At 35.7% G+C, this 26,331-nt stretch overlaps 1 protein-coding gene across 6 annotated transcripts in view; it reads right to left on the reverse strand.

Moving 5' to 3' along the window:
- Positions 1-7,970: 7,970 nt before the first annotated feature.
- LOC127654147 (rap1 GTPase-activating protein 1-like) overlaps positions 7,971-26,331 on the reverse strand; it is a 106,264-nt gene continuing 87,903 nt past the window's right edge. For 5 of the 6 annotated variants that reach the window (XM_052141178.1, XM_052141177.1, XM_052141174.1 and 2 more), the window contains 12 exons: positions 23,662-23,817; positions 23,251-23,322; positions 21,868-21,954; positions 21,643-21,783; positions 19,664-19,795; positions 17,559-17,668; positions 15,234-15,353; positions 14,543-14,702; positions 14,120-14,225; positions 12,952-13,007; positions 12,056-12,108; positions 7,971-11,586 (listed from right to left, as the gene is read on the reverse strand). In XM_052141178.1, the coding sequence (XP_051997138.1) occupies positions 12,100-12,108; positions 12,952-13,007; positions 14,120-14,225; positions 14,543-14,702; positions 15,234-15,353; positions 17,559-17,668; positions 19,664-19,795; positions 21,643-21,783; positions 21,868-21,954; positions 23,251-23,322; positions 23,662-23,817 (1,149 nt within the window). In that variant the 3' untranslated portion in view covers positions 7,971-11,586; positions 12,056-12,099. The remainder of the gene's footprint in view (positions 11,587-12,055; positions 12,109-12,951; positions 13,008-14,119; positions 14,226-14,542; positions 14,703-15,233; positions 15,354-17,558; positions 17,669-19,663; positions 19,796-21,642; positions 21,784-21,867; positions 21,955-23,250; positions 23,323-23,661; positions 23,818-26,331) is intronic. The other variant, XM_052141176.1, reaches the window with a different exon arrangement.

Genomic DNA, 26,331 nt, shown 5'->3' on the forward strand with positions numbered 1-26,331 from the left:
TTCGTAGACACGTCATCCGCCCCTGTCTGGCACGTGCTGTTGCACACTTCATTGGCCGGGGGAACTAATCCGTCAATCTTTTACTTTAAAGCTGTTTTTCCATATTTACCTATGTACAGTTATACATGTAAATTTGTGGGTTACTTATTGCAGCAATATTAACAATGTAACAAATAGTTCAGTCAAGTAAAAGCAGAAAAACATTTATAAAATACCAGCCATGCTCAATGTTCAACATCTATCATACAGCCTATCATACAAATTAAACAAACCTTTTCTAAGTGCACTTAAATACCAGCTGTTATCTTAAAGGGGCAGTTCACCCAAAAATGAAAATTCGCTCATAATCACCCACATCATGACATCCCAGATATGCATGACTTTCTTTCTTCTGCTGAACCCAAACGAAGCTTTTTCAAAGAATATTTAATCTCTATGTGTCCTCAAAATTCAAGAAAACAAGTACTAAAAATGTTGAAGCTCCATAAAGCACATAAAGGCAGCATAAAAGTAATCTATTCGACTCCAGTGGTTAAATCAACTGTATATCTACATAAGCAATATTATAGGTGTGGGCAAGAAACAGATCAATATATCAATACTATTTATATTATATCAATATAAAAATCATTTTTTACTATAAATTCTCCTCCTCTCCTGCCCAGTAGGTGGTGATATGCTTGAAGAATGTGGATCACCAAAAACAAAAGAAGAATGTTTCAGTGAACAATCTTAAATTAGACAAATTTTGGGGTCTCTTCTAAAAGATAAGGTAAAGTTGTTTGTCACTGATTCTTCAATTAAGGATTTTTTTTTTTATGTCTCCTATATAGTGACTGAAAAATACTGAAAAAACAACCATTTGTCAATTAAATGATTATTTGAATAGCTTTAAACGTGTGTGTGTGTGTGTGTGTGTGTGTGTGTGTGTGTGTGTGTGTGTGTGTGTGTGTGTGTGTGTGTTTGTGTGTATATTTTTAATTTATATTCCTAATTATTAAGAGTTTTGACAGGTTGCTTTTGCCAAAATTTCAAATTTTGGGCTTTTCCCAGAATTTGTAACTTCCCCTCTATAATAAAAAGTGTTAAAATCAAGGGAATACATTGCACGTTTTCTTAGCGTATATTTATTATAGTTATTTGACTGCTACATTAGCTTGTTGTCTAAGTCCAAGTCTCATCCAACTTTTTCTCAATCTTCTGTCATTATTATTATCATAACATTTTAACATGTCACATAGTTTGTAGAAGTTTCATTGTCAAACTTCCAAGATGTCTAAGATGTCTGAATAATCACCCACGTACTGCATGTGAAGTTATACTATGTTGATAAACAGATTTGTCTAACGTATTTATTTAATTGAAACAAAGTTTAAAGCAGCTTTCCTCAAAACTAAACAACTTGCAAAATCCTGACATGCCCATCTTCATGAAGTGGATAAAGAAAAATCTTTTGAATATTTAATGAAATATTTTACTGAATAAATAAAATGCATTTAATTTAATTGTTTGTTTTCTGTCACTGTTTCCCACAGCAACTCTCGACTGAGTTTGAAAAATAAGCTTATGAATATGACTTATGATCTAACTCATATGTATGTGCTAAGGGCCAGTTCTCTGACTACACTCTTAATGTAACTTAAAGTATAAATTGGACACTAAAGTGAGATGAGATATTTTTAATGAGCCCAGCATGTTGACATAATAATGAGATCTATTTATCACAAAAAAATATGCTTTGTTATGATCTGCATGATCTCAATATTATATTTATAGTGATAATATTTAGGATATTATAGCTATTGCATATTGTATATTAGAGTGTACATGACACTGAGCAATGAGGTTAAAAAAAAATGTTTTTTTATTATTGTTTTGTGTTTTAGTTTAGTTTTATTGTTTACATTTTGCTGTAAAGCCTTATTGGCTGTTTAATGACAGATTCTCATTCTGACAACTTTGCCCATATAGTGTGGCAACATTCCCTGCTATTGGTCGGCAAAAGGTAAATTTTTGTTTAATGAACTTTGTAGGCAAATCAGTCACACACACCTTTTAATAAATCTTGCAAATGCATCTGGGAAACAACTGTAGGTGTGAATCAGACATTTTTACTAATGTAATTGTTTAATAAGCCTTTAATAATTAACTGCATTACTCATTCAGGTATTCCCTTTCATTTCTAAGCTCTTTCAATGAAAAGGGTTTCAAATGTGTAGCTCCCGGGTACATTTTTGACAGGTAAGAACATGTCTTTTCTCTCCTGGTGTGATTTTACGCACCATCTCACTGGGGAGAAGAGAACAGAGACCTGTTGAAGTGGAGGATAACAATGGAAGTGTTGCAGAAACAAACACAAACTGTCAGTTTTCCTTGAAGTACAAGAAGAAGGAAGTGGTTGGATACGGTGACAAAAATGTACCAGAGAACCTGTCCACTGGATGTTAATGCACATGTACAAAATGTGCATGTCCCCAGTACAGAACTGAAGGTGAACCTAGATAGGTATGTATAGTCAAATCATAAACTGTTAGTTTTTTTTCCCTCTCCCAGTTGTGTCTGCACAGTCTATCTGTGTTGGTTGAATAAATGGATGAGATGGAGGAACATGTACAGTGGAAGCAGTGTGAGTCCATTGGAGAAGCTTTTATTTTACATAAAAGCTTAAATAATAATAATATCCCTAGTTAATTTTTTTTTTTAGAATCGACATTGTTGTGTGAGGATCGATATTTATATACCACATTCGTATCAAAAGTATCTATACAGGACCGATCCGCCCATCCCTAGTGTTTACATTAACAAATGAAAAATGGTGCACACGCACGCAAGACGCAAGACGCAATGGGTTTTAATGGCCTGAGTAAGTGTGGGTGTTTACAGTCAGCTGGTCGTTTTCCAACATATCCAACTGCTTCGATCAACCAATAGGCGCTCGCACTGTGACATTTCAAGTATAAAAAGGGTTAACGGTAACTGATAGTTATCATTTTGAAAGAAAGACACATTGCAAGTCATCATGTCCCCGCGAACGCTCAGACTTGATATCGAAAAAGAAGAAGGACGACATACATGGTCGGATCGGAGTTGATGGTGATTTTAAACAGGTGCGTTTATTTTCCATGTGTCGTGTGCTTAGACTCATTCAAATACTACAGCTTGTTTTATTTGACAGTCTGTGCCACCTGCTCAGAATGTGCTACCAGCAGTGAAAACAGTTATATGTTAAGCCTAAACTTGGGTGTCGAGGCATAGGAGAACCTGTACATGTATATACTACAACAGCATTATAAGTGTTTAAACCCTAAGTATTACATCAGGATTTTTTTTTTTGTGTGTGTGTCAAATATGTTAATCTGACTAATGCGTGAACATAGACCAAAAATGAACAAGCATTGGTATTACGTATCATATTTTATTTATTATAATTTTTTATTGTTATTATTGAATTTAGGAAAAGTGTTGCAAAATTGAAACCATGAAGGATGCAAGATATTACCACTGATATAATTAGCTATACTGTTAATAGTCCTTAACTCTATTTGGAAGCCTTACCAGGATGAACATCCCCTTGACACTTTATAAAGTTTAATTAGACTATGTAAAAAAAAAAATAGATATATATAAGTGGTTTACTGAATTTGGTGTGTTGCATGACTACTATTGAAAATTGTACTCTGTAAAGCATTTCAAGTTGATTAAACCTAAAACTAAAGTTCACCTGCTGTAATTGTTCAGCAAGGTAAACTACAATAACACATGTAATGAATGCTAGACAATGTTCAAGATAATCCAAAAAGACCCATTTATTAGTATAACGTAACCTGATTATACAGCAAATATATACATTTAATTATTATTAAACAATAGCACATTGATAAATATCAAAATGACAGTTGTGAATCACATCAATACTGAATTGTGTCAACATATTTATAATGTACAATCTATTTTATAAACCGCTACTGTCATCCACCAAATTTAGCTAACAGCTATTAATAAAGCTGGCTAACGCCGACACAGGCTATTGTATAAATGCAGTCAATATATCATGCAAAGAAAAGTGATTACTTCAAACTACAGTCTTGGATAGTCAGGCCTGTATTCACACTTTGTTTTAGCCCTGTTCCAGCACTCAAAAGTCAAAAATAATATATAGTCTCAAAGTTTGTAGTAAAACAATTATAACTGTGAAATTTAAATTATGCTACCTCATCTGTCAGCATGATGCCGGTGAATCATATTGTCTCTTTGTACGTCATTGATATGGTCGTTGTTTGTGTCCCTATGGAGTGTGTGCATGAGCAACAGGTAGCTGGCTGCAGTTCACTTAAAGGCCACAGGTGTCGTTAATAGTAAGGGTTTCTGAATCTTACATACTGCACCTTAAGTTAAGAGCACTATGTTACTATAAATGTTTTCCATCTGAAAGGACTAAATATTAAATTAAATGAATGACAATAAAATGTAAAGTAATCTCTTTAGTAATCAAAATACTTTTTGAATAACTATTCTAATTACCAATGATTTAAATTGTAACTGTAGTGTAATACTTATATTTACTTATATTTTGAATTTAAATACATATTCCCGTTACATGTATTCCGTTATTCACCAACCCTGAGCTTGACAAAGCATTGTCTAATAGAACCAGTTTTGCTTGAAGTTTGATGTTATACAGATATTACGGTAAGGCAAACAGCAGATAGATACAGTAGATGGATGGCAACTTAAAGCAGATCAAAGCCTTTTGTGGATCTGTTTACATTTGACATTTTTGACAGTTGGAATTTGAATTAACGAGCATTCTGTTAGCCCATTTGAACATTCCACCAATGTAAGTCTATGGGATTTTTCCAGATTTTTTTATCATCCACATGGTGAAACTGCAAGTCCGATCAGTTAGAAAAGACATAGCAAGACTAATTCAGTCAGACCAGTCCTGTACAAAGTTTGGTGGATATAGCTTGAAAGTTCTAGGAGGAGTTGGTGTTCGCAATGTTGGACTCTGTTTAGGGATTTTGAAAATAACCCTAAAGCAGTGGTTCTCAAATTTATTTGGTCACGCCCCCCTTTGAAACAACAAAATAATTTGCCCCCACCCCCCTTTCATAACATGTAAAAAAGTTCTATTTTAAAATACTATGAAAACTGAATGAAAAGTTACACTTCACTGTAAAAGATTCTGAATGAATGAGCATTTGTCACAAATGAGCATTGTTCTGTTATTTTGTGTATAATTTCTGTATTACATAAAACATTTTAATTATGCCTATACACTTTCAAGGAAAAATAAAGTGATATTGCTGCATGAACATATTGCAAATGAATCATCGATTCATCTGTATTTAAATAGCAGAACGTTTTTCTCTCAATGGAGACATTTACACTGGATAGTTTTCTTCTTTTTATTTTTATTTGTTTTATTTGTTTTAAAGATGATGATAATAATCATAATAATTGCAAGGATTCATACCTGTGATTTTTAATCCACCTCAATAGTATCTATAAAAGCATTTTTAAACTCCAGTAAACTTCCAGTCAGAATAAATGACTGTGATTGGCCCATCCTGGCCAGCGCTGAGAAAAGTGAAAGGTACTACGTGTCAGCGACAAGACTGAGGGATGAGAGCCTGGTGATAGGCTGTCCAAGTTCCAAAAGCACCATAAGTCCTCCTTGACTCTTTATTTTTTTATATTTGTTTACATAAGTGCAGCTGAGAGTGCACCTGACACTATTACATGCTTTGTGCAGTTTGCGCTGTGGTGTCTGCCAAAAGTTTAAACAAAGCAGGAGAAAAAGCAGAGGTGGACAAATTGTGCACATCCGTTCTTGAGTGTATTGTCACTATTTTTGCTGAATGTGTGAAAGTGATTTGAGAACGGGTCAGTCTTCCACTCCCCCTTACAATACCTTTGCTAAAGTAGGCAGTACCACTGAAATGCAGTATAACCCATTTTTCTTTGTTAAATATTCAAATGGCCAAACTTGTCTCTCTTATGGAAAATAATAATTTTGGCAACGTTCATGTCTTCTCTCTTGCTCAGAACTGTATTGACTGGTACAGGGATGTTCTGAAGAAAGAGCTTGGGTTGGATGATGAGGACATTATTGATTTGCCCATCCTGTTTAAAATGCTTGGATAATCCAATAGGCTGCAGCCTACTACCCTGACATGGTACAACATAATATCAAGAACACAATAAAGATCATCTTTAAGCTTTCATTTTTCCATTTAAAAAGAAAGACAAAAGCTAAAAACAAACTGTCAAATTAACAAAATATTTTTCTGTTAATTTATAGAAAATTAGTATGCATATGTTTTATATTTGATTTTTTATTTTTTTTTTTCATGTGGGTAGGCCTTAAACGGTATTTTTGTTTAATATTATAAACTTTTATTTTCAGCAAATTTAACATGTGTAAATATATGTGTAAATATTTGTATGAACATAAAAATATTAAACGACTAAGACATAAACCAAACAAGTTTCACAGACATGTGACTAACAGAAATGGAGTAATGTGTCCCTGAACAAAGGGGGGCTAAATCAAAAGGAAGTCAGTATCTAGTGTGGCCACCAGCTGCATTAAGTACTACAGTGCTGCATCAAGAGATTTTCCAGTTCTTGCTGTGAGACCCCACTCTTCCACCAAGGCACTTGGAAGTTCCTGGACAATTCTGGGTGGAATGGCCCTACCCCTCACCCTCCAATCCAACAGGTCCCAGACACGCTCAATAGGATTGAGATCCAGGCTCTTCACTGGCCATGGCAGAATTTATTTATTGCCCTGGCCACATCTGCAGTCCTAATTCCTCCATGCAGCATGCCTAATGCACGTTTATGCAGATGAGCAGGGACCCTGGCCATCTTTCTTTTGGTGTTTTTCAGAGTCAGTAGAAAGGTCTCTTTAGTGTCCTAAGTTTTTATAACTGTGACCTTAATTGCCTAAACTGCTAGAGTCTCAACCACCATTCCACAGGTGCATGTTCATTAATTGTTTATGGTTCATTGAACCAACATGGAAAACATTGTTAATTATTTAAATGATGTTCAAACATCTACTTTTAGATAGTGGAACCTGGAGCTGTGAGTGAGAGAGCGAGCTAGCTATGCAGAAGAGAGACCTCTCCTGTTGCATCTATTATTTTGAAACAAATTTAATCAGATCTGGTTAATCTGGCAAAATTCATTCTAGCAATTAACTACTCATACGTGCTTTAACCTTAAATGTACCATTAAAGCAAAATCAAATGCTTTTGAGTAACATAAGGATAGTTCACCCAAAAATAATGTTGTTCCAAACCCATATGCAGTTATTTTTTATTTTGTTGAACACAAAAGATATTTTGCTCTTTTCCATACAGTGAAAACATATAGTGATCAAGGGCTGTCAAGCTCCAAAAAACACAACAAAACTACCTTAAGAGTAGTCCATGTGACTTGTGTGCCATATTCCAAATCTTCAGAAAATACGATAGGTTTGCGTGAGGAAAAGACAAAAATGTAAGGTGTTATTTGATTAAAAATCCATATTCGTCATGGTTCTCAAAAGTCATTTAGGCTTGCGTTCTATTCAAGTTTGGTGGTTCAAAACGAATTGAGCCATGTCGGATGTGAATTATGTCAAACGTTATTAGTTCTTGCATGACTCATCATTGTCATCAACCCTGGTGTGATGTGGTCTAATGCTGCATATTTGATGGATTGATAGATTCTGCAACTGATAGCTTTTCTGCAAAGGCGACTTCAAATTTCAGGAATAAAGCTAAAGTCTTATGAAGTACTTTTATGGTGCGTTTTTGTATTTTTTTTTTAGAGCTCGTCAGTCTCAGTCCCATTCTGAAAATCTCTGGACATTCTGAAAATCTTTTGTGAGTAAATGAAAGACAGAATTTTCACTTTTGGGTGAACTAACCCTTTAATACTTTGTCAAAGCTTTATGACTATACTATGCTTTTAGACTGCAAGGCTTCTTAGAAAATGAATGGCTTATAATTATGAAGAATGTTTTGGAGAGTGATACACAAATAATGCTATCCACTGAAGAGCATAAGTGTTTTTCTTTCATGACAATTTATTTTACTTGAATTTTACTTGATGCATTTCTGAGTATCCAAGTTCACTATGAACCAATTTTTTTCAACATAAATACTAAATATTCTCTAAAGAGATATTCCTGGTTCAATACATCTTAAGCTCAATCGACAGCATTTTGTGTCATAACCACAAATTATTTTGACTCATCCCTCCTTTTCTTTTTTAAAAAGAAGACAAAAGCAAAACTCTGGGTTACAGTGATGCACTTAAAATGGAAGTGAATGGGGCCAATTTTTGGAGGGTTTGAAGGCAGAAATGTGAAGCGTATTATTTTAAAAATGCTCTTACATTAATTCTTCGGATAAAACTTGTGTGTTATTTGAGCTGTAAAGTTGTTTGAACATTGTTTTTGCTGTTGACTCAACTTAACTTGTATTGAACTCGAAAATATTCCTTTAAGTGTTATTAATGCCTTAATTGCCTTTTCTTTTTTTTTTTGGTGACTTCATTTCTTGAGTGCATGTCTTGCCATACCCCATTATACATTAAAGCAATAAATAAACATTCAATGAACCTTTTAATTACAAAAAAAAAAAAAACATTTATTTACATTGAAGCATTTCATAAGAGTAGCTTAAGCACTTGTTATAAAAGAGAACACAATCACATTAAGCATTTGGTGCTGTGTTTGGAATGAGTTTGTGATAAAATGTCAAAGCGTGTGCAAATGCAGTATGTATACAGTTCAATAAATCAGCAGACTTTGGGCACTAGCACATCCTCTGTTGTGGATGGTGCATTTCTCTTCCTATCCTTGTTTTAATTTCCATTCTGAACAAACTGTTTTATAGGTAAAATCCCGACAGACCCAAATGTCTGTTGAGTAGCAGTACTTAGCAAATGCTGTGAACTTAGTTTAGTTGTAATGTACCTCTTCATCAAAGATATGGGACATTGCTCTTAAAAGTATCATAGCAATAACACATTTTTGGACATTACCATGATGACAGCACCATAGTATTCTTTGAAGTGCCATGCAAATATCATAGCATATCTATACCATATCACTATGGTATTACCATTTGATACCATTACTGTACCATGGTAAAACCACAGTACAATTAAGTGTAAAAACGGCCAATCACAGTTCTGAAAAGGGTTGTTTTTACATAAAAATTGAGCTTCAGTAAATTGTGACCTGGTGTTTTACGCCCATTTTCATGATCATATGCACTATAATTATGTGTAATTGTTTAAATGTATTAAATTCCAGTGACATAACTGAAATAAAAATGGACATCATTTTCTAATGACCATGAACAACTTGCTAAGTATGGGAATTCATTGGTCAAAAGGTGTGGGAACCCTGTGTATGTCTACGTTTTACATTCATAATGCTCACTGTTGCCATTGTAAGAAAAAAAACTTCACTATAACTTGTTGAATGGATTCCCAAGATACATTTGCACATCTAGCTTTGCTCATTTGAATTACCTTAAAACACTAAACTACAATTGGAAGCTACAGAACATTAGTGGATTTCACATAGTTGTCAGTTTTACCACAGCAGAGTCAAGCTGTGGTCATATAAAATATCCAGATCAGGAAAATATTAGCTTACTCTTAATAAATAATATTACGAAATTGTACATAATCTCACACCTGACCTATTCATTTGGTCATACATTTTAATGCCATATTGGACAGGATTTGAAATGGCTTGATCTTCACACCAGAAACAAGATCAAGTCAACTATAGACGACATTTAACATTAACAATATTGATTTCCAACATCATTATTCATTACTGAAAGATAACGACACAAGACAAACACCACAAGTACAAAAACAAAACTACACACGGTCATGTGTGTATTACAGTGTTGTGTGTGTTCACATGTTTGAGCGTTTCAAGCATGATGAGTTTAGGTTGAACCTTAGTTGTTATTTATTATTTTGAAAGATGTAGACATCTCATGACCTTTTCGATTTCAGTACTTTTTTCTTATTTTCCAATCAAAAAAGTCTGAACATCCTTAAAACACTTTACTTTTAGTTGATTTAATTTGATTATTATTATTTTACATAAATCCCCAAAAAATGTAATTAGGTTTAAAACAAGAAAAAACGACTTGCCAATGCGGTCAAAAAAATATTAAATTCAATATTCTCTGAAAAGAAGTCTTAATATCTTTTTTTTAGCATTTATAAACCTTGGTTGATATTAATTTGTGCATTTACAATTGTTCATTGTTGGTTCAAGTGACTTCATAGTGCATAGTGAATTAGTGTTAACATATTAACATATAATTAACACATTTTAATAATAAAACTTTAAAATAAGTTTGTGTTTGTTAACTTGAATATGCTTTAGGTATCATGAACTAACAATGAGCAATATTTTTAACAATATACTGTATATTACTCTTAATGAATTTTAATTTATGAAAATAAAATTGTATGTTAGTTGTCAATTAGTTAGTATAAAGGGATTAATGGGCAAGGAGGAGGTGAGAACCGGCTTGACAATATAAATAATAGTTTAATGGTAAACTGTACGAAAACACACAAACATAAACACAGAGAAGCCCCGTGTCATTCTCTCTCGAACCGTCGTCACCGGTCGCCTTTATCCCTCGCGCGCCCCCATCAGGCTGATTGGGGACCGGGCGTGCGTTGTTCCAGCCCGGCCCCGCCCTCCTCCGACCGCTCTACAGTTAGTTCATAATGCATTAACTAATGTTACCATATTACTTTTATTTTTGCAAATATATTAGTATATGCTGAAATTAACTAGATAATTAAATGATGTAAAAATATATTGTTCATTGTTAGTTTGTTAACTAATGTAGTTAACTAATGCAAACGAATACAATTGTTTTTGTAAAGTGTTACCCTTTAAATGTTAAAACTGTACAAGTATATGATGACATTAACATTAAGATTGTTAAGTGGTGTAAAAGTATTGTTCATTGTTAGTTCATGATCACTAATGTCATTAACGAATACAACATTATAATAAAGTGTGCTAAAATACTGATTAAGAATTTTTTCATCTTTTCTTCTTCTGTTACTAAAAGATCTACTCCAATAGCGAGCCTCAATAAATAAATAAATAAATAAATAGCTAAATATGAAAATTAAAAAACAACAAACAAGCAGACAGTATATGGACAACCATCAAGAGAAAGAAAAGAAAGAAAAACCTATGATAAGGCAATAATCATGCTTTTACAAATAAAAGGAGTGAATTCAAAACAAGCAGAGATTTCTCTACTGTGAATTTGTCCCTTCTTGATGCTTTCACACAACACAAGATGTGCTCTGCATTTGCTATTTTGCCTGTAGGCAAACTCCCACATGATAGAGGATAAAGGGGTGTGTCCTAACAAGAGTGTGCTGATTTTCTAATGCACACTTGCCCGACTGTACAGCCTGCTTTGCTGTAACTTCTAGCAATTAGCTCTCCTTCACATCTGTGTCTCTAGAGGAACTCATGTGAGTACACAGGCTTTCCACGACGGAGGGCTATGTATGAAAATGCTGTGAAAAAGAAAGAAACAGAAAAAGAATACAAGATTTTGTAAATGCCATACTGTATTTAAACCTATACAATTTTACACAGAAATGCAAAATATACAAAAACAAACAAGCATATGGACAAATAATAGAGTCATAAAGAAGTTTAGAAACAAAAGTACAATTGTTAAAGGGATAGTTCACCAAAAAGAATACTTGCATTTTTCTGTAGAACTGAAAAGGAGATGTTAGGCACAATGGCAACCATTCACTTTCATTGTATGGAAAAAGATGCAATGAAAGAGAATGCTGATTGAGACTGGCATATTACCTCCTTTTGTGTTACATATAAAAAAAATGTATATGGGTTTGGAATGAGATGAGGGTGAGTATATTAAGACTTGGTTACATCTGAAGATTTTGTTACATTTTTGGTTGAACTATTCCTTAAGTCATTCACTTTCATATCATTCCCATAATTGCTTGTCCTAACCTGCTGATGGACATCCATGAAGCCATCTACATCCTACAGGACAGCTAGCAGTTCTGTGTATGACAACACACAAAAGGATGCTCCAGTTAATAAGCTAAATACTCTGAAAACCACATTATATCTGATGTTCAAGTGCATTAGACCTTAGACTGGGTAGACGGCATGTTAAAGGAGACCTATTATGCCCCTTTTTACAAGATGTAATATAAGTCTCAGGTGTCCCCAGAAGGAGTCTGTGAAGTTTCAGCTCAAAATACCCTACAGATAATTTATTATACAATGTTGAAAATGGTTTGGAACAACATGAGGGTGATTTTTAGGTCTATTATCCATTTAAATATCTTGATTTAACACCCTTAAAAAAAGAATTACTAGTCCAAAAGAAGTTTATTTCAAAGCAAATAATTTTTTTCTAGCTTAATGTCTAGACAAATTTACTGAAAATGTTTTTGCAGTTTAAATCAAGAAGCAACAAAAATGTTAAGAGCAACAAACTTCATTTTAAAATCTATTTTCTGAAAACAAGTTTTATTATCTTAATTCAATCATTAAATTAAGTTTGTTGTTCTTAACATTTTGTATTTTTCCTTTTAACTAAACATAAATTTAGTAAATTTGTCATTTGTCATAAAACTAGGATAAGGAAAATATCTTAATTCAGTCAATATTCAGTAATGTAAACAAAACTGAAACACAAATGTAAAAAAAAGTAATTTAAACAAAACTTTTAAAACAGATTAAGTAATTTAATCTTGTTTTAATGTTTTTAAGATATTATGACAAAAATTGAAAATGTTTTGCAGTGTAACTCTTTCATTACTAAAAGATTCTATTTCTAAAATGAACATGTATATCTGAGTGTATGTGTTGGTGGGACTGCTGTTCACAGGTCTCACCGAGTCTTGTCTCTCTGTTTTGGGATGTAAAGGTTCAGAGTGCTGTCGAAAGGGACCTATAGCCACAAAGACAATAGTTAAATTCATGGGCACAATAACATACTCCACACTACACTATATTCTCTATAATTTACATTTACATTTATGCGTTTGGCAGATGCTTTTATCCAAAGTGATTTACAGTTCACTTATTACAGGGACAATCCCCCTGGAGCAACCTGGAGTTAAGTGCCTTGCTCACGGACACAATGGTGGTGGCTGTGGGGATCGAACCTACAACCTTCTGATTACCAGTTATGTGCTTTAGCCCACTATGCCACCACCACTCATAATACAGGGTCTTAGGGCCAAAGTATACTTCGCACACCCGTGTTGCGGATCGCTCCATGCACAGTATGTGTGACGTAAATTTAGTTAAAATCCAGTCTGAGCGCCGACCATATTTTCTCGACTCGTGGACGCTGTCACCGCCCTGTACGCATCGTCAGCGCATGCACCGGCCATTGACTACTAAGGATATCACAAAGACGTTGTAGTGGGCATGCGTCAAACACGTTCGTATTTGCTCACGGGAAGAAGAGTATACTCACAAAGACAATGCGGTCGACCAGACGCGTGCCGATCTGGAACACGCAAAAACGAAGTATATCTGGTCCTTTACTCTTATTCCTATTTGCATGTACTCTTTATTATGAGTGGTGGTGGCGTAGTGTGCTAAAGCACGTAACTGTTAATCAGAAGGTCACTGGTTCGATCCCCACAGCCACCACCATTGTGTCCGTGAGCAAGGCACTTAACTCCAGGTTGCTCTGGGTGAATTGTCCCTGTAATAAGTGCACCGTAAGTCGCTTTGGATAAAAGCGTCTGCCAAATGCATAAATGTAAATGTATAAAGGGTTCTAGGTTCAAAATAAGTAACCAGAAAATGATGTCAAATCATAGTTCAGTTTGTCCACCTGGAACTCTGCATAGGGCATCAATTTGGCTAGCGGCAGCCCTGGACAAGTAAAAATAAAGTTCTGTGCTAATCAACAGCATGTCACTGATGCTGCTGATAGAGATTAAGTTACCGAAAAACACCTTTAAAAGCAAATAAATAAAAAAAAATGTCATAGAGTTTGCATACTGGAAAATATACAGGTGAAATGTTTGCTACTGTATGTCTCACCATGTGGACTGCTCTGACTAGCACTACCGGAGCTGTCTTCAAACCAAACGGCACTGTTTGTGAACAAATCTCGCTTATGTGGCGTACCAGCCGAAGACAGACTCTCCTGTATTCCAGAAAGATTAAAAACCATATGTAAAAAAACAAGCAAACAAAAAATTTAACTAGTCAACCATGACAATTTATCTCAGTGTATAACCGTCTTCGTCCAAGCAATTACATTCAGATTCCAATATGCCTTTATGCAACTGGCTACAAATAGTACAGGCACTATACAGTATCCACTGACATGCTTGTCTATCTTATCTGAGGACTCCATTTTTATCTAATGAAAATAATATCTTTCAGTGTAATATGAGTGATTCTGTTTTCTTCGCATTGGTGACTGATGTAATAATGATTCAAAAGTGGGTGTGGCCTCACCAGTCCGGTGTCGTACTCCTCGGCTGTGTCATGCCCCTCGGCTGTGTCATGCCCCTGTTCGTTCTCCTCCACCACACTGGCGAAGCTGCTGGCATTGGATGAGGAGCGAGACAGGTCATGTGACTCTGGGATAGAAGGAGCTCGACAGCACATGCCGGAACTACAAACAGAAACAAATAATTGAGGTAAAATAAAATACAAAGCCCCTGGTTTACATATTAAAATCACATGCAACCAGAAGGTCAATGGCTATGTGTGGAATGGCATACTAACAAACTTCTATTTCTGTAGTATATAGTGTGTAGGCGGTGCACAGTGTGCAACTTTTTCTGCATGCACAGATAACATAGATGAACTACTAAAGTGTGCAGTACCCTATATAACAGAGCACACGGCATGAAATACTTGACTTGGCCTAACATTTCAATGTGATTAATGTATTTAAAATAATCTCAGCCATAATTGTAATCTTTGTCTTTGAAATGAATGCAGTTATTTTTAATAAGCAGAGATGCTAACTGGACAAGTGATCATGAGGTAACGGAACATAGATACTACAGTTTGAAATGTTTTCGCTACTACTTTTTAAAAACAATAATAGTAAAAAAATAATAGTAAGCAGTATACAGTGTAGTATGCAGTGAGCTAGTATTCCATTCTGAACATAGGCAGTGTTAAGATTGGTGCTCACCTGATCTTAGTGGTTGGCATCTCTGGTGAGCTCTGATTGGACGAATCGTCTGATCTGAGGTCCTGAGCAATGTGTCCAATATCAGATGCCCGCTGTGGGCTAGGGGAAACTTCTCTACTGCTGATATAGAGTTAATGACAAATGATACAAGATGATGAATTACAAAAACCTAGTAAAAATCTATTTTAAAAGTGGTGTAACCATCAAGTGAAATGTACTACACCTTGAAAACATGTGAGTGTACACTTTTTAATCCATGTACAGGCCCTGCCGCTTGCATCTAGACACAGTGCAGTGCTGTGCCATTAGTCATAAGCAAAACGTCAGTGGGCATGGCCATACATTTTGGTATTTTCATGCATGCACTGAGTCTAGATGCAAGTGGTTTTGGCGAAATTGTGCACGCAAAACAAATGCAAGTGAAATTTAATTCTGAGGTTGTTCTCTGGTGATTGCGCCGTCTGGGTCCTATTACATAGCCCATTCCCTCAAGCACCAGCGATATAAACAAAGACAGCACATTCATAAAAGTCGGTAGTGTAATTGGACTGTATGCAACGAATTAGAATAATAGAAATATGAACACACTCCTTTTATATACTCAGAAAATGTTATTCTTGTCAGGATTTTGATGTATTAGTTAAATTATAGGGAATGGAAGTATTATTAATAATTTTTATCTACTACCAAACAAATCATGGCTAGTATTAACAGTGATTCTATCGGCACCCATTTTTCTATTGGTCGATTTTGATTTTGAACAATTAAATGTATTCGTTAAAACACAAAAAATGGAACCAAAAATGTTTTTTAATTCAAAATACACTTCAAATGAAACAAAAATATAATCAAAATAACAAAATGGTGAGAAAAATCATACCAAATCCAAACATTTTACCCTCTACAACTTCTTTGACCGGCAATTTTGCAGTGATTTAAAGTCCCCATGAATTCAAAATTGACCATTCTTACTTTGTTTGCCTAAATTGATCGTTTTGTGGTGAACAATTCATCCATGCAAGTCAATCCACACAAAAAAAATTTTTGGCTTCCTAATCTTTAATCAAAATCTGAAAATTCCCCGCCCCTCTGCATTGGAGGACCTTGCCTGATGACGTAGGTTTGACGGTTTAGGTGTCTCCTTAACATCCGTAACCACGCCCCTCCAACTGACAGTAGACAGGCTGCCTGTGTGTTTCGCGAGCATTGACAGCGTGTGAAAGGAGAGATGGCGAGGAGGTGCATTTTTGGTTGTGACACTCACGGAACACTTTTTACCATTCGAACCCTCCGCATGTAACGGCTCAAACATGTAAGGTCTGATTCCCCGTGACTGAAATTATCCTCCGTGTGTTCCTGTTCTTCTTCATCTTCCTCCTCCTGCTGCAGGAAGGGGACTGCTGGCGGTGTTTCAGGCGGCGAGTAATCCTCAACAACCGATTGTAAACTTGCGTTAAGATCTGCCTCCATTTCTGAATGAAACGCCTACTTTTTTAGATCCAATCAGGTGCTAGTTGGAAAAAAAAGCCACGCCCACTATTTTGCCTCATTTAGTATTCCGTTTCTCTCGGAAATACGTCACAACAATGGAGAAAAGTCGTTTGCAACTTCCGGTTCACGGGGACTTTAAAAAACACTCTACGACAACACATTAGATCATAAATACAGTTAACATAATATATAGTAAATATAAACATAATATTAATTGAAATATAAACCATGACCTATAGATATTTAACACAAATCTCATAAATATTTGTTTCATAAGACGGCTACAACTCTCCATATTGTCTGGGACATAATTTGATGCATCACAATGTTTTCAGGGTTTGGACATAAACTTTATAACCATCTGCTGGTGAAATCGCCAAACTGCAAATGCAGGAACTGAATTTGGACTTTGCGCTGTAGACAGACCTGCGGTTGAAACGTGTTAGCGCAGTGACCTATTGTTCAGAAAAACAGCAAATTTTGCTTTGGACCACTTCATTAACATACAATTTACCCACAGTTTGCGTGCATACATCCATTGATAATGCAAGCACTCCTACCCCTGCCCACTTGCGCATTGAACTGGCATGAAAATTGCACTTAGAATTAACGCTGCTCTTTGCACACTCAGAAAAATAGAGCCTGTACAAATTGCATTTTTTTGTATTTTGTTTATGTATTATTGACCACAACAATCCATGGTTCTTCTAATCTATTTCTTACAATGGATTCAACATTTGAATACTAGCAGGAACAAACTCCTACCTTAATTTAGGACTTATTCAGTTTTTTGTTCTCCATTCTTTTTGTTATTGTTATTATTGTTATTCTTACCTCCTCTCCTGAACCTCTTCTATGTTCTCAATCCCAATAGCACTACTCCTCCTGGAACTGAACGGACCAGATTTCTTACGGGTTGGGCTTTTTCCAGGAATGATCAAGGACTGTGGATAAAACACACCTGGGTCAGAAATTGATTGAAGCTTTTTTCCCACTGCATTCTATATATGATTTATATTATTTCATTTTTCATTCACTTTAATTTTTAGACTTTAGATTTTAAAATAACACACAATCTGTTTAAAATGCATGATAAAATGACTGAATCATTTTATTACTGAATTATCAGCACCCTTGAGCTATGCACTCTTACTTTACGGGACTTTACGGGACTGTGCCTGTCATTAATATACAGTATTGCTTTGAATTAAATATAACCTGCTGTAAAATCAGTACATTTAGTAAAGTTAGTGTATTATGAATTCCTTTTTTGATTAAAAATTTTCAAGCTATAAGGGGCGGCTGTGGCACAGGCGGTAGAGTGGGTCGGCCGCTAATCGCAGGGTTGGCAGTTCGATTCCCAGCCCACACGACTCCACATGCCGAAGTGTCCTTGGGCAAGACACTGAACCCCAAGTTGTTCCCAATGGCAGGCTAGCACCTTGCATGGCAGCTCTGCCGTCATTGGCGTATGAGTGTGAATGTGTGTTTGAATGGGTGAATGGGACACAGTGAAAAGCACTTTGGTAACCAGTAAGGTTAAAAAGGTGCTATATAAGTGCAGACCATTTACCTTAATTATAAGGCATGTTAGAAGGAATTTGAAGGTCTATTAAATATCTATAAATAATACAAATTTCTGGTACATTTTCCCCTTGAGTACCACTCGATTTTATCTTATTTAAAAAAAATAAAATTGCACTTTTTTCAGAAAGAAAAATCACTCTTTCAATGGCTGAAGCAAATCATTGTTTTTGCTGCATTGCTCATACTACAAGATGTTGCGATTTAATATCTAATATAATTTAAAATATCAGAGTGTCTGCGACAGCTCAAGACAGGCTCAGATTGCGTTGTTGCACTGCTTACACCTCATGCACATCGGTAGCAAGCAAAATGTGACAGCAAAATCTGAGCAAAAACTATGTAGTGAGGACACGTTCGAAGCATAAAAAGGAAAACAGCTTCAGCATCTAAAATAGAAGACCTTGAAAACCATTCCAACTCTGTGGATTTTTGGTTTAACAGTGCTAACATCAAATGGGAATCAAAATAGGAAAAATAATGCTTTTCGTTTACTCATTATCTCGTCTCTAGGACATCTGTTGCAAATACATTAACAAACTAATTTGGGTCTCTAATAGCCTGTTATGTCAGCTTGTCATGAGAGGTTCTCTCAGTTATAGCTGTTGCATTTGTTGCCATAGTGATGGAGTGTGGATAGACACTTGTCGAGAGCCCCATCTGTTCTCTTGACCACCATCCAAGCACGTCAGAACAACTGATTACAGATCAGATTTTTCTCTTTAATGTGAAATGACGAAGATCAGAAACGACAGGAGAGGACCTGATCTAGAATCAGCCCAAAACCTCACAGATGTGCCACAATGACATTTGTACTCAAGAGTCAAACCCACTAGGAGGGCACATTTTGTGCCAGCTGCGACTCTGCCAGGCTGAAGTATAAAGAGGACAGAGAGGCTGGCACAAACTAAAGCTGGCACATTATTGTAGGGCATCTAATGAAAGATTGCTTTTTCAGGCCATGGCTGGCTATTCATTTATGTTTTATCAAAGATGTTGCATCTTTTTAAAGGCCTCATGAAATTGAAAATGTCTATTAGCTTTAAAGAAATATTTATAATAGAGAATTATTAAAAGATTAAAATGTACAGCCTACATTTTCCAGGAAAATGGATCAGAAATATTGATGAATTGTATGTACATGTACTTGAAAATGTCTGATCTTGTACTACACAGATATCCAGTCAAATGCTCTGTAGAATTACAATGCAGCCTCCCCCTCATTTTGATATGCCCTAACTTCATGCTTAATAGGAAATATCAAACAGGGGAAAGAAAACTTTGCTTGTCAAGCGATTTCATGGGATCTTTAACAACCGTAGGTCCTTTGACAGCTTGATGGGTTTCATACTCACAATGCTGGTTGTTTTGGGGGTGTCTGGAGGGTTGTGTGTAAAGCTTCCACTGTGGCTTGTGGAAACAGTGTGTGGTTTCTTATTACTGAGGCCCATAGCATCCATACTCTGACTTCTGCTGCGGATTACTCGCTGGAAAGAGGAAAACAAGAAATTAAATCAGCGCAGCAACACTAGATGGCTCTCTGGAGCCATCCAGACATGCAAAGGAAGGTTATACAAAGAATATGAAGGGCAAGATGAGGGCAAATTAAACAAGAGTGTATTTCATGGGATACTGTATCCCACAATGAGCTCCACCTGACTTTCCGTTTCCAGAGTTGCATAATGAAGTGGTATTTTGTGATACCTTTTTGCATCTTTATTTGATTAAACTGACAAATCCTTGACATAAAATTGAAATAAATATGCTAAATAAATGAACTATTTATTTCCAGAATATCTGGACGTTATTCACTAATTTAACATGAAGTGAAGGTTTGTGAAACGATGTAGAATAGCACTGTTTGAAATGCTTATTGTAACTTATTTTTCCTTTCCACAGTCTATTATATTTATTGTAGGCATTATACACTATACTTTGTAGGATGCAGTACTTTATTATTCCTACATAACCCAAAACATTCTGGACTATTTGACATACTATGATTTCGGAATGCACTAACCCTATTTAAGACAGAATAGTATACAATTTGGGATGCAGTCTGAAGTCATGTCAATTATTTGCCAATCACAAGGACTGTTTTGTTTTACAAAAAGGCAATTTTGTCCTTAATTTATGTTAATAAATACAGTGACACTTTTGGATGCTTTTTTAAGCTTTACCCCTTTAGGCTTTGAGGCTGATAAAAAAAGGGTTGTCAAGTGTTGGGCATAATTTTAAATAATACTTTTCCATTTTTTAAATGATATAGATTAAGATACATTCTGAGACTCTCAACCTAAGAAACTGCTTCTAATAAGACATTATGTTCCTCAGGGTTAAAATAAGGTGGCTCCAAAAAACTGCTTTTGTTTTGTTCCCTATCATGTCACCTGTAACTGAGTAAAATTTTGTGTTGATACACAAAGCAATCAAATGTTATAGCATTACAAAAATAATGTATACCAGTTTCCAAAAGCATCTCCAAGTGTCCAAAAGACTCATGTAAAACATAATATTTGTACATAAGAACTAATTACACATGAAAACACAATGACAATGTTTGCATAGCACGCAGACATGATTTTAGTAATGAGAATTCACAGAACGAGTTTCATTCTGTGCCATTTGAGTCATCATTGAGTCTGTGTCATGTACTTGCCGCCATCTCCCGATTGCCATATTCATTACAATGATTGATCACATGACTCGCCGCCCAAATATGGAGGACTATCACCACTGGATGGAGCAATCTAAACCCAATCTGATTGGTTTAGCGTTCCATGACGCTACAGCATTTCTGGTCATCTGATCCAGGAAAGCTAACCTACTTTTAGCCAGATAACAAGATGCCACATAGCCAGATGCTGTGTGCACATTGTGTTTTGTTTGGGTTCTCTAATGATCTATGCATTGATTATTTTGTGTGTGAGCTTGTTTTAAAGATAATTGCCTCCTCTAAGTATTGGTACGTGATATTTGATCTTATATTTCATTTTCATAAAGTTATAAGTGAAAACACGGCATATAAGCAACACCTGTTTACATATAATATGTACGTCAAAGACATACAGTATACTTACAGTAGATATCACTCACTATACTTATGACTTTGAGCAAAACAAATACTTTGTATTCTATTTATCAGTAGGCTATTTGATGAGTTTGATGCTTTTATCGATTACAATAATATGTTCAGTGCAAAATTATTAATAAATGATCAAAACCGGAACACTTCTGATTTGTCAACTTTCGCAACATTCTTCAAGACATATAAAAATAATTACTGAATTTTCATTTTTGGGTGAACTACTCTTTAAAGAGTTTAATGAGCTACCTTGAAAGACTCAAAGAAGCCGCCTCCCCCTCCTCCTCCATTCTCCAGTTTGTCGTCCTCTCCTCCCAGACCCATCATGGACTGACTGTTCATGTAAAGCTCCTCATACAATGTCTCCATCAGAGCAGAACGTGTTCTCTCCTGGACAATCACAAATATTTCAATTTAGTATGCATGCAGATGCTTCAACACAAACATATACATACACAGCGATGCCATTCTCACCTCCAGCTTGGCAAACTTCTCCGCTTTATAGCAGGAATATTCAGCGTTGATCAGTTTGGTCAAGAGGAACTCGTGAAACTCCGGACTCTAGAAGAAACAAAATGAGCCCAGACTGAATTAGGTTTATAAAACAGATAGTTACAACTCTGAAATCTGATTGGATGAGCCACTTTTAAAGGCACCGTAAAATGGTTTATCCACATACCAACATGTGACAACATACCAACTGAACTTTATATGTCAAATCTCCACAGTATTTCTATATGCTTCATGATGTGCCTTATAACCAAAGTAAAATCAGTGTAACGCACAACCTCTGGTGGCTAATGGCTTATTAAAGGTATAGTTCACCCAAAAATGATCATTCTCACCCTCTTGCCAACCCAGATGTGTATGACTTTCTCTCTTCTGCAGAACACAAACAGAGATTTTTAGATGAAACATTTCAGCTCTTTAGGTCCATACAATGCAAGTAAATGGTGACCAAAACTTTGAAGCTCCAAAAAGCACATTCAGGCAGCATAAAAGTAAAAAACATTTTAAACATGGATTAAACATGGTTCAATCCATGTCTTCTGAAGCGATCCAACTGATTTTGGGAGATAACCATCTAAAATGTAACTCCTTTTTTACTGTGAATCTTGCCATTGCAGTCTCTTGACATGATCATGATTTCAAGCTTGATTACACTTCCTCCTGCTAAACACATATGCAGAGTGTTAGATTGCGCTAGGAAGTGTAATCAAGCTTGAAATTATGATCGCCAAGGAGACTGCTGATGTTAAGAATTGTGTGAAAAAGGAGTTATATTTTGGTCTGCTCTCACCCAAAATTAATTGGATTGCTTCTGAAGACATGGATTAAACCACTGGAGTCATATGGATTACTTTTATGCTGCATTTATGTGCTTTTTGAAGCTTCAAAGTTCTCGCCACCATTCACTTGCATGTATGGACCTGCAGATCTGAGATATTCTTCTAAAAAAAAAATTGTGCAGAAGAAATAAAGTCAAACACATCTGGGATGACATGAGGTTGAGATAATGATGAGATCATTTTCATTTTTGGGAGAACTATCCCTTTAACTGTTCTATCCACTTCATTTTTTTGGTTAAAAAGGGGATTCGACACAAAAGCAATGCAAAAATAATAAACATGTTGTGGGGCACAATACCACATTCATAGTCTAATTTGTACCTGGAGTTAACAGAAAGTTTAAATATTTAATAAAATGCAAAAGAATGAAAAGTAATTATGTGAAATGTAAATAAGCAAATTTGTGTGCATGAATATTTTTCTTTTTGGAACATTCTCAATTCATGCTGGAATATCATGGATCATCGGGTTTTGCACAAATTGCCCCTTGTATGTTTAAACTGTGTACCTTCTTGAAGATAGCTGGGTCTGGAAGGGCAGGTCCAAAGAAAGGCACATCATCTCTTGCAGTAACAGATACCTGCAAGAACACACAACAAAAAGAAAACGTATGTGCGATTTTAGGAATGTTTCCAAACAAATCTAATCTTGAAGTCTCTAGAATGATGTTAAATAAGATCTAAACTGACTCATAACATAATGTGGAATAGTTTCCAAGACTAAATCACAAGCAGTTATGCATTCACATTTTTTGATTGATTAAACAATGGAACAGACTAAATAGACTTGCGCAAGATATGAGTCAACGCACTTACTCCAAATGGGTATGTGAGGTGTCATTGACTCAATGCATAGAACAAAGACTTGTTTCAAATTATCCATGGCTTATCTGAATTATTAAAAAGGATGTGTTTATTACCTTGTAGAGGACATTATCTGTGCAGGCATTCTCCACTTGCACGACCACGTAAGCATGTAGGAAGTTTGATGCAATCATATCTGGCACAAATGGTGTGTTTTCTTCTTGGAACACTATAGCCACAATGTCATTTCCTATATGCCTCTTCCTCTGGAGCTGAAAATAAGTCACAACTGCATTTATTTTTCATTATTAAACTTTTTCATCAGAGTAATAGATGCTTGAGGGATGAATGAATTGACAGAAAACAACACAACAATGTAGTAATAAGAGGAAGCTGCCAGTAATATCTGCACAATTGGTTTACGATTCACTTCTTTGAAAAGAACAGCGTAAAAAGAAACCTGAACTGAAAACTGAAAGAGACCCAGTACTTTTAAAACCTAAACATCAGTTTAAGAGGTGCATTAATATATTCTTTGTCATTTCAGCCATTGGTTCAGGCCAAAAGCATGGGCTGTATGAAACATGAAAACGAATGTTAAAAAAGCGTAATAAATAATACTATATATATATATATATATATATATATATATATATATATATATATATATACTCACCTAAAGGATTATTAGGAACTCCTGTTCAATTTCTCATTAATGCAATTATCTAATCAACCAATCACATGGCAGTTGCTTCAATGCATTTAGGGGTGTGGTCCTGGTCAAGACAATCTCCTGAACTTCAAACTGAATGTCAGAATGGGAAAGAAAGGTGATTTAAGCAATTTTGAGCGTGGAATGGTTGCTGGTGCCAGACAGGCCGGTCTGAGTATTTCACAATCTGCTCAGTTACTGGGATTTTCACGCACAACCATTTCAAGGGTTTACAAAGAATGGTGTGAAAAGGGAAAAACATCCAGTATGGCGGCAGTCCTGTGGGCGAAAATGCCTTGTTGATGCTAGAGGTCAGAGGGAATGGGCCGACTGATTCAAGCTGATAGAAGAGCAACTTTGCCTGAAATAACCACTCGTTACAACCGAGGTATGCAGCAAAGCATTTGTGAAGCCAAAACACGCACAACCTTGAGGCGGATGGGCTACAACAGCAGAAGACCCCACCGGGTACCACTCATCTCCACTACAAATAGGAAAAAGAGGCTACAATTTGCAAGAGCTCACCAAAATTGGACAGTTGAAGACTGGAAAAATGTTGCCTGGTCTGATGAGTCTCGATTTCTGTTGAGACATTCAGATGGTAGAGTCAGAATTTGGCGTAAACAGAATGAGAACATGGATCCATCATGCCTTGTTACCACTGTGCAGGCTGGTGGTGGTGGTGTAATGGTGTGGGGGATGTTTTCTTGGCACACTTTAGGCCCCTTAGTGCCAATTGGGCATCGTTTAAATGCCACGGCCTACCTGAGCATTGTTTCTGACCATGTCCATCCCTTTATGGCCACCATGTACCCATCCTCTGATGGCTACTTCCAGCAGGATAATGCACCATGTCACAAAGCTCGAATCATTTCAAATTGGTTTCTTGAACATGACAATGAGTTCACTGTACTAAAATGGCCCTCACAGTCACCAGATCTCAACCCAATAGAGCATCTTTGGGATGTGGTGGAACGGGAGCTTCGTGCTCTGGATGTGCATCCCACAAATCTCCATCAACTGCAAGATGCTATCCTATCAATATGGGCCAACATTTCTAAAGAATGCTTTCAGCACCTTGTTGAATCAATGCCACGTAGAATTAAGGCAGTTCTGAAGGCGAAAGGGGGTCAAACACAGTATTAGTATGGTGTTCCTAATAATCCTTTAGGTGAGAGTATATATGTATATTCGTCTAAGAACTGAGAAAAAAATAAACATATTTTGGACCATCAAGATTTTTTAAAATAAAAAATATAGGAAAAACCTAAAATGTCATCCTCTTTAGTGCAATACAGTAATAAAAATGGGCAAATTAATATATTTTATAATTAAAATCAGCATAAATGACATTTAGGACAGCAAATTTTACCACATTATATACATAGTTTATAATTTCAATAACTCTATAACTAAATAATTCCCAGATTAAAATAATGAGAATTAGATCTTTCTTGTACTTAAAAATGGGGAGAAATGTGCTTTATTGTCATGATTTTGATTTTGGGGGGGTTATATATGACCTGGACATGTTTTTGACAGGTCTTGTGAGATTCACCTTAATAATACTTAGACAGTTTCCCAAGTTAGCACATTACTATAGTCCTGCAATAGTAACACTTGCAATCAGATTCACGTGTCTCTAATTCCAATACACCAGCAGTATCAATACAGTGAAAGGCAAAGAACAACAATTACATTTGTACCTGATTTAAAATTGCGACAAAAGAGTATTACAAAATTTAGTGCCAAATAGACAAGAACTGTCCCACCTACTTTGAGTATATTGAAAGTCTTGTACAATGGTGCGACAATAGTCATCTACGGTTGAACATTGAGAAGACAAAGGAATTATGCTGTGGGAATCAGAATAAGAAATGTACAGTTGACCTTCTATATGAAGAAGTAACTATAAAAGGTGTAAAGATTGAGCAAGTTCAAAATTTTAAATATTTAGGCACAATCATTGATGACAAACTTTCGTTTTTGGATAATGTGAACTATGTACATAAGAAATCAAGACAGCGTTTAAGCCTACTTAGAAAGTTCGTGAAACCTTGACATCGAAAGGAGG

Source organism: Xyrauchen texanus, chromosome 13 (genome assembly GCF_025860055.1).
Source record: "Xyrauchen texanus isolate HMW12.3.18 chromosome 13, RBS_HiC_50CHRs, whole genome shotgun sequence".
NCBI classification, from domain to species: Eukaryota; Metazoa; Chordata; class Actinopteri; order Cypriniformes; family Catostomidae; genus Xyrauchen; species Xyrauchen texanus.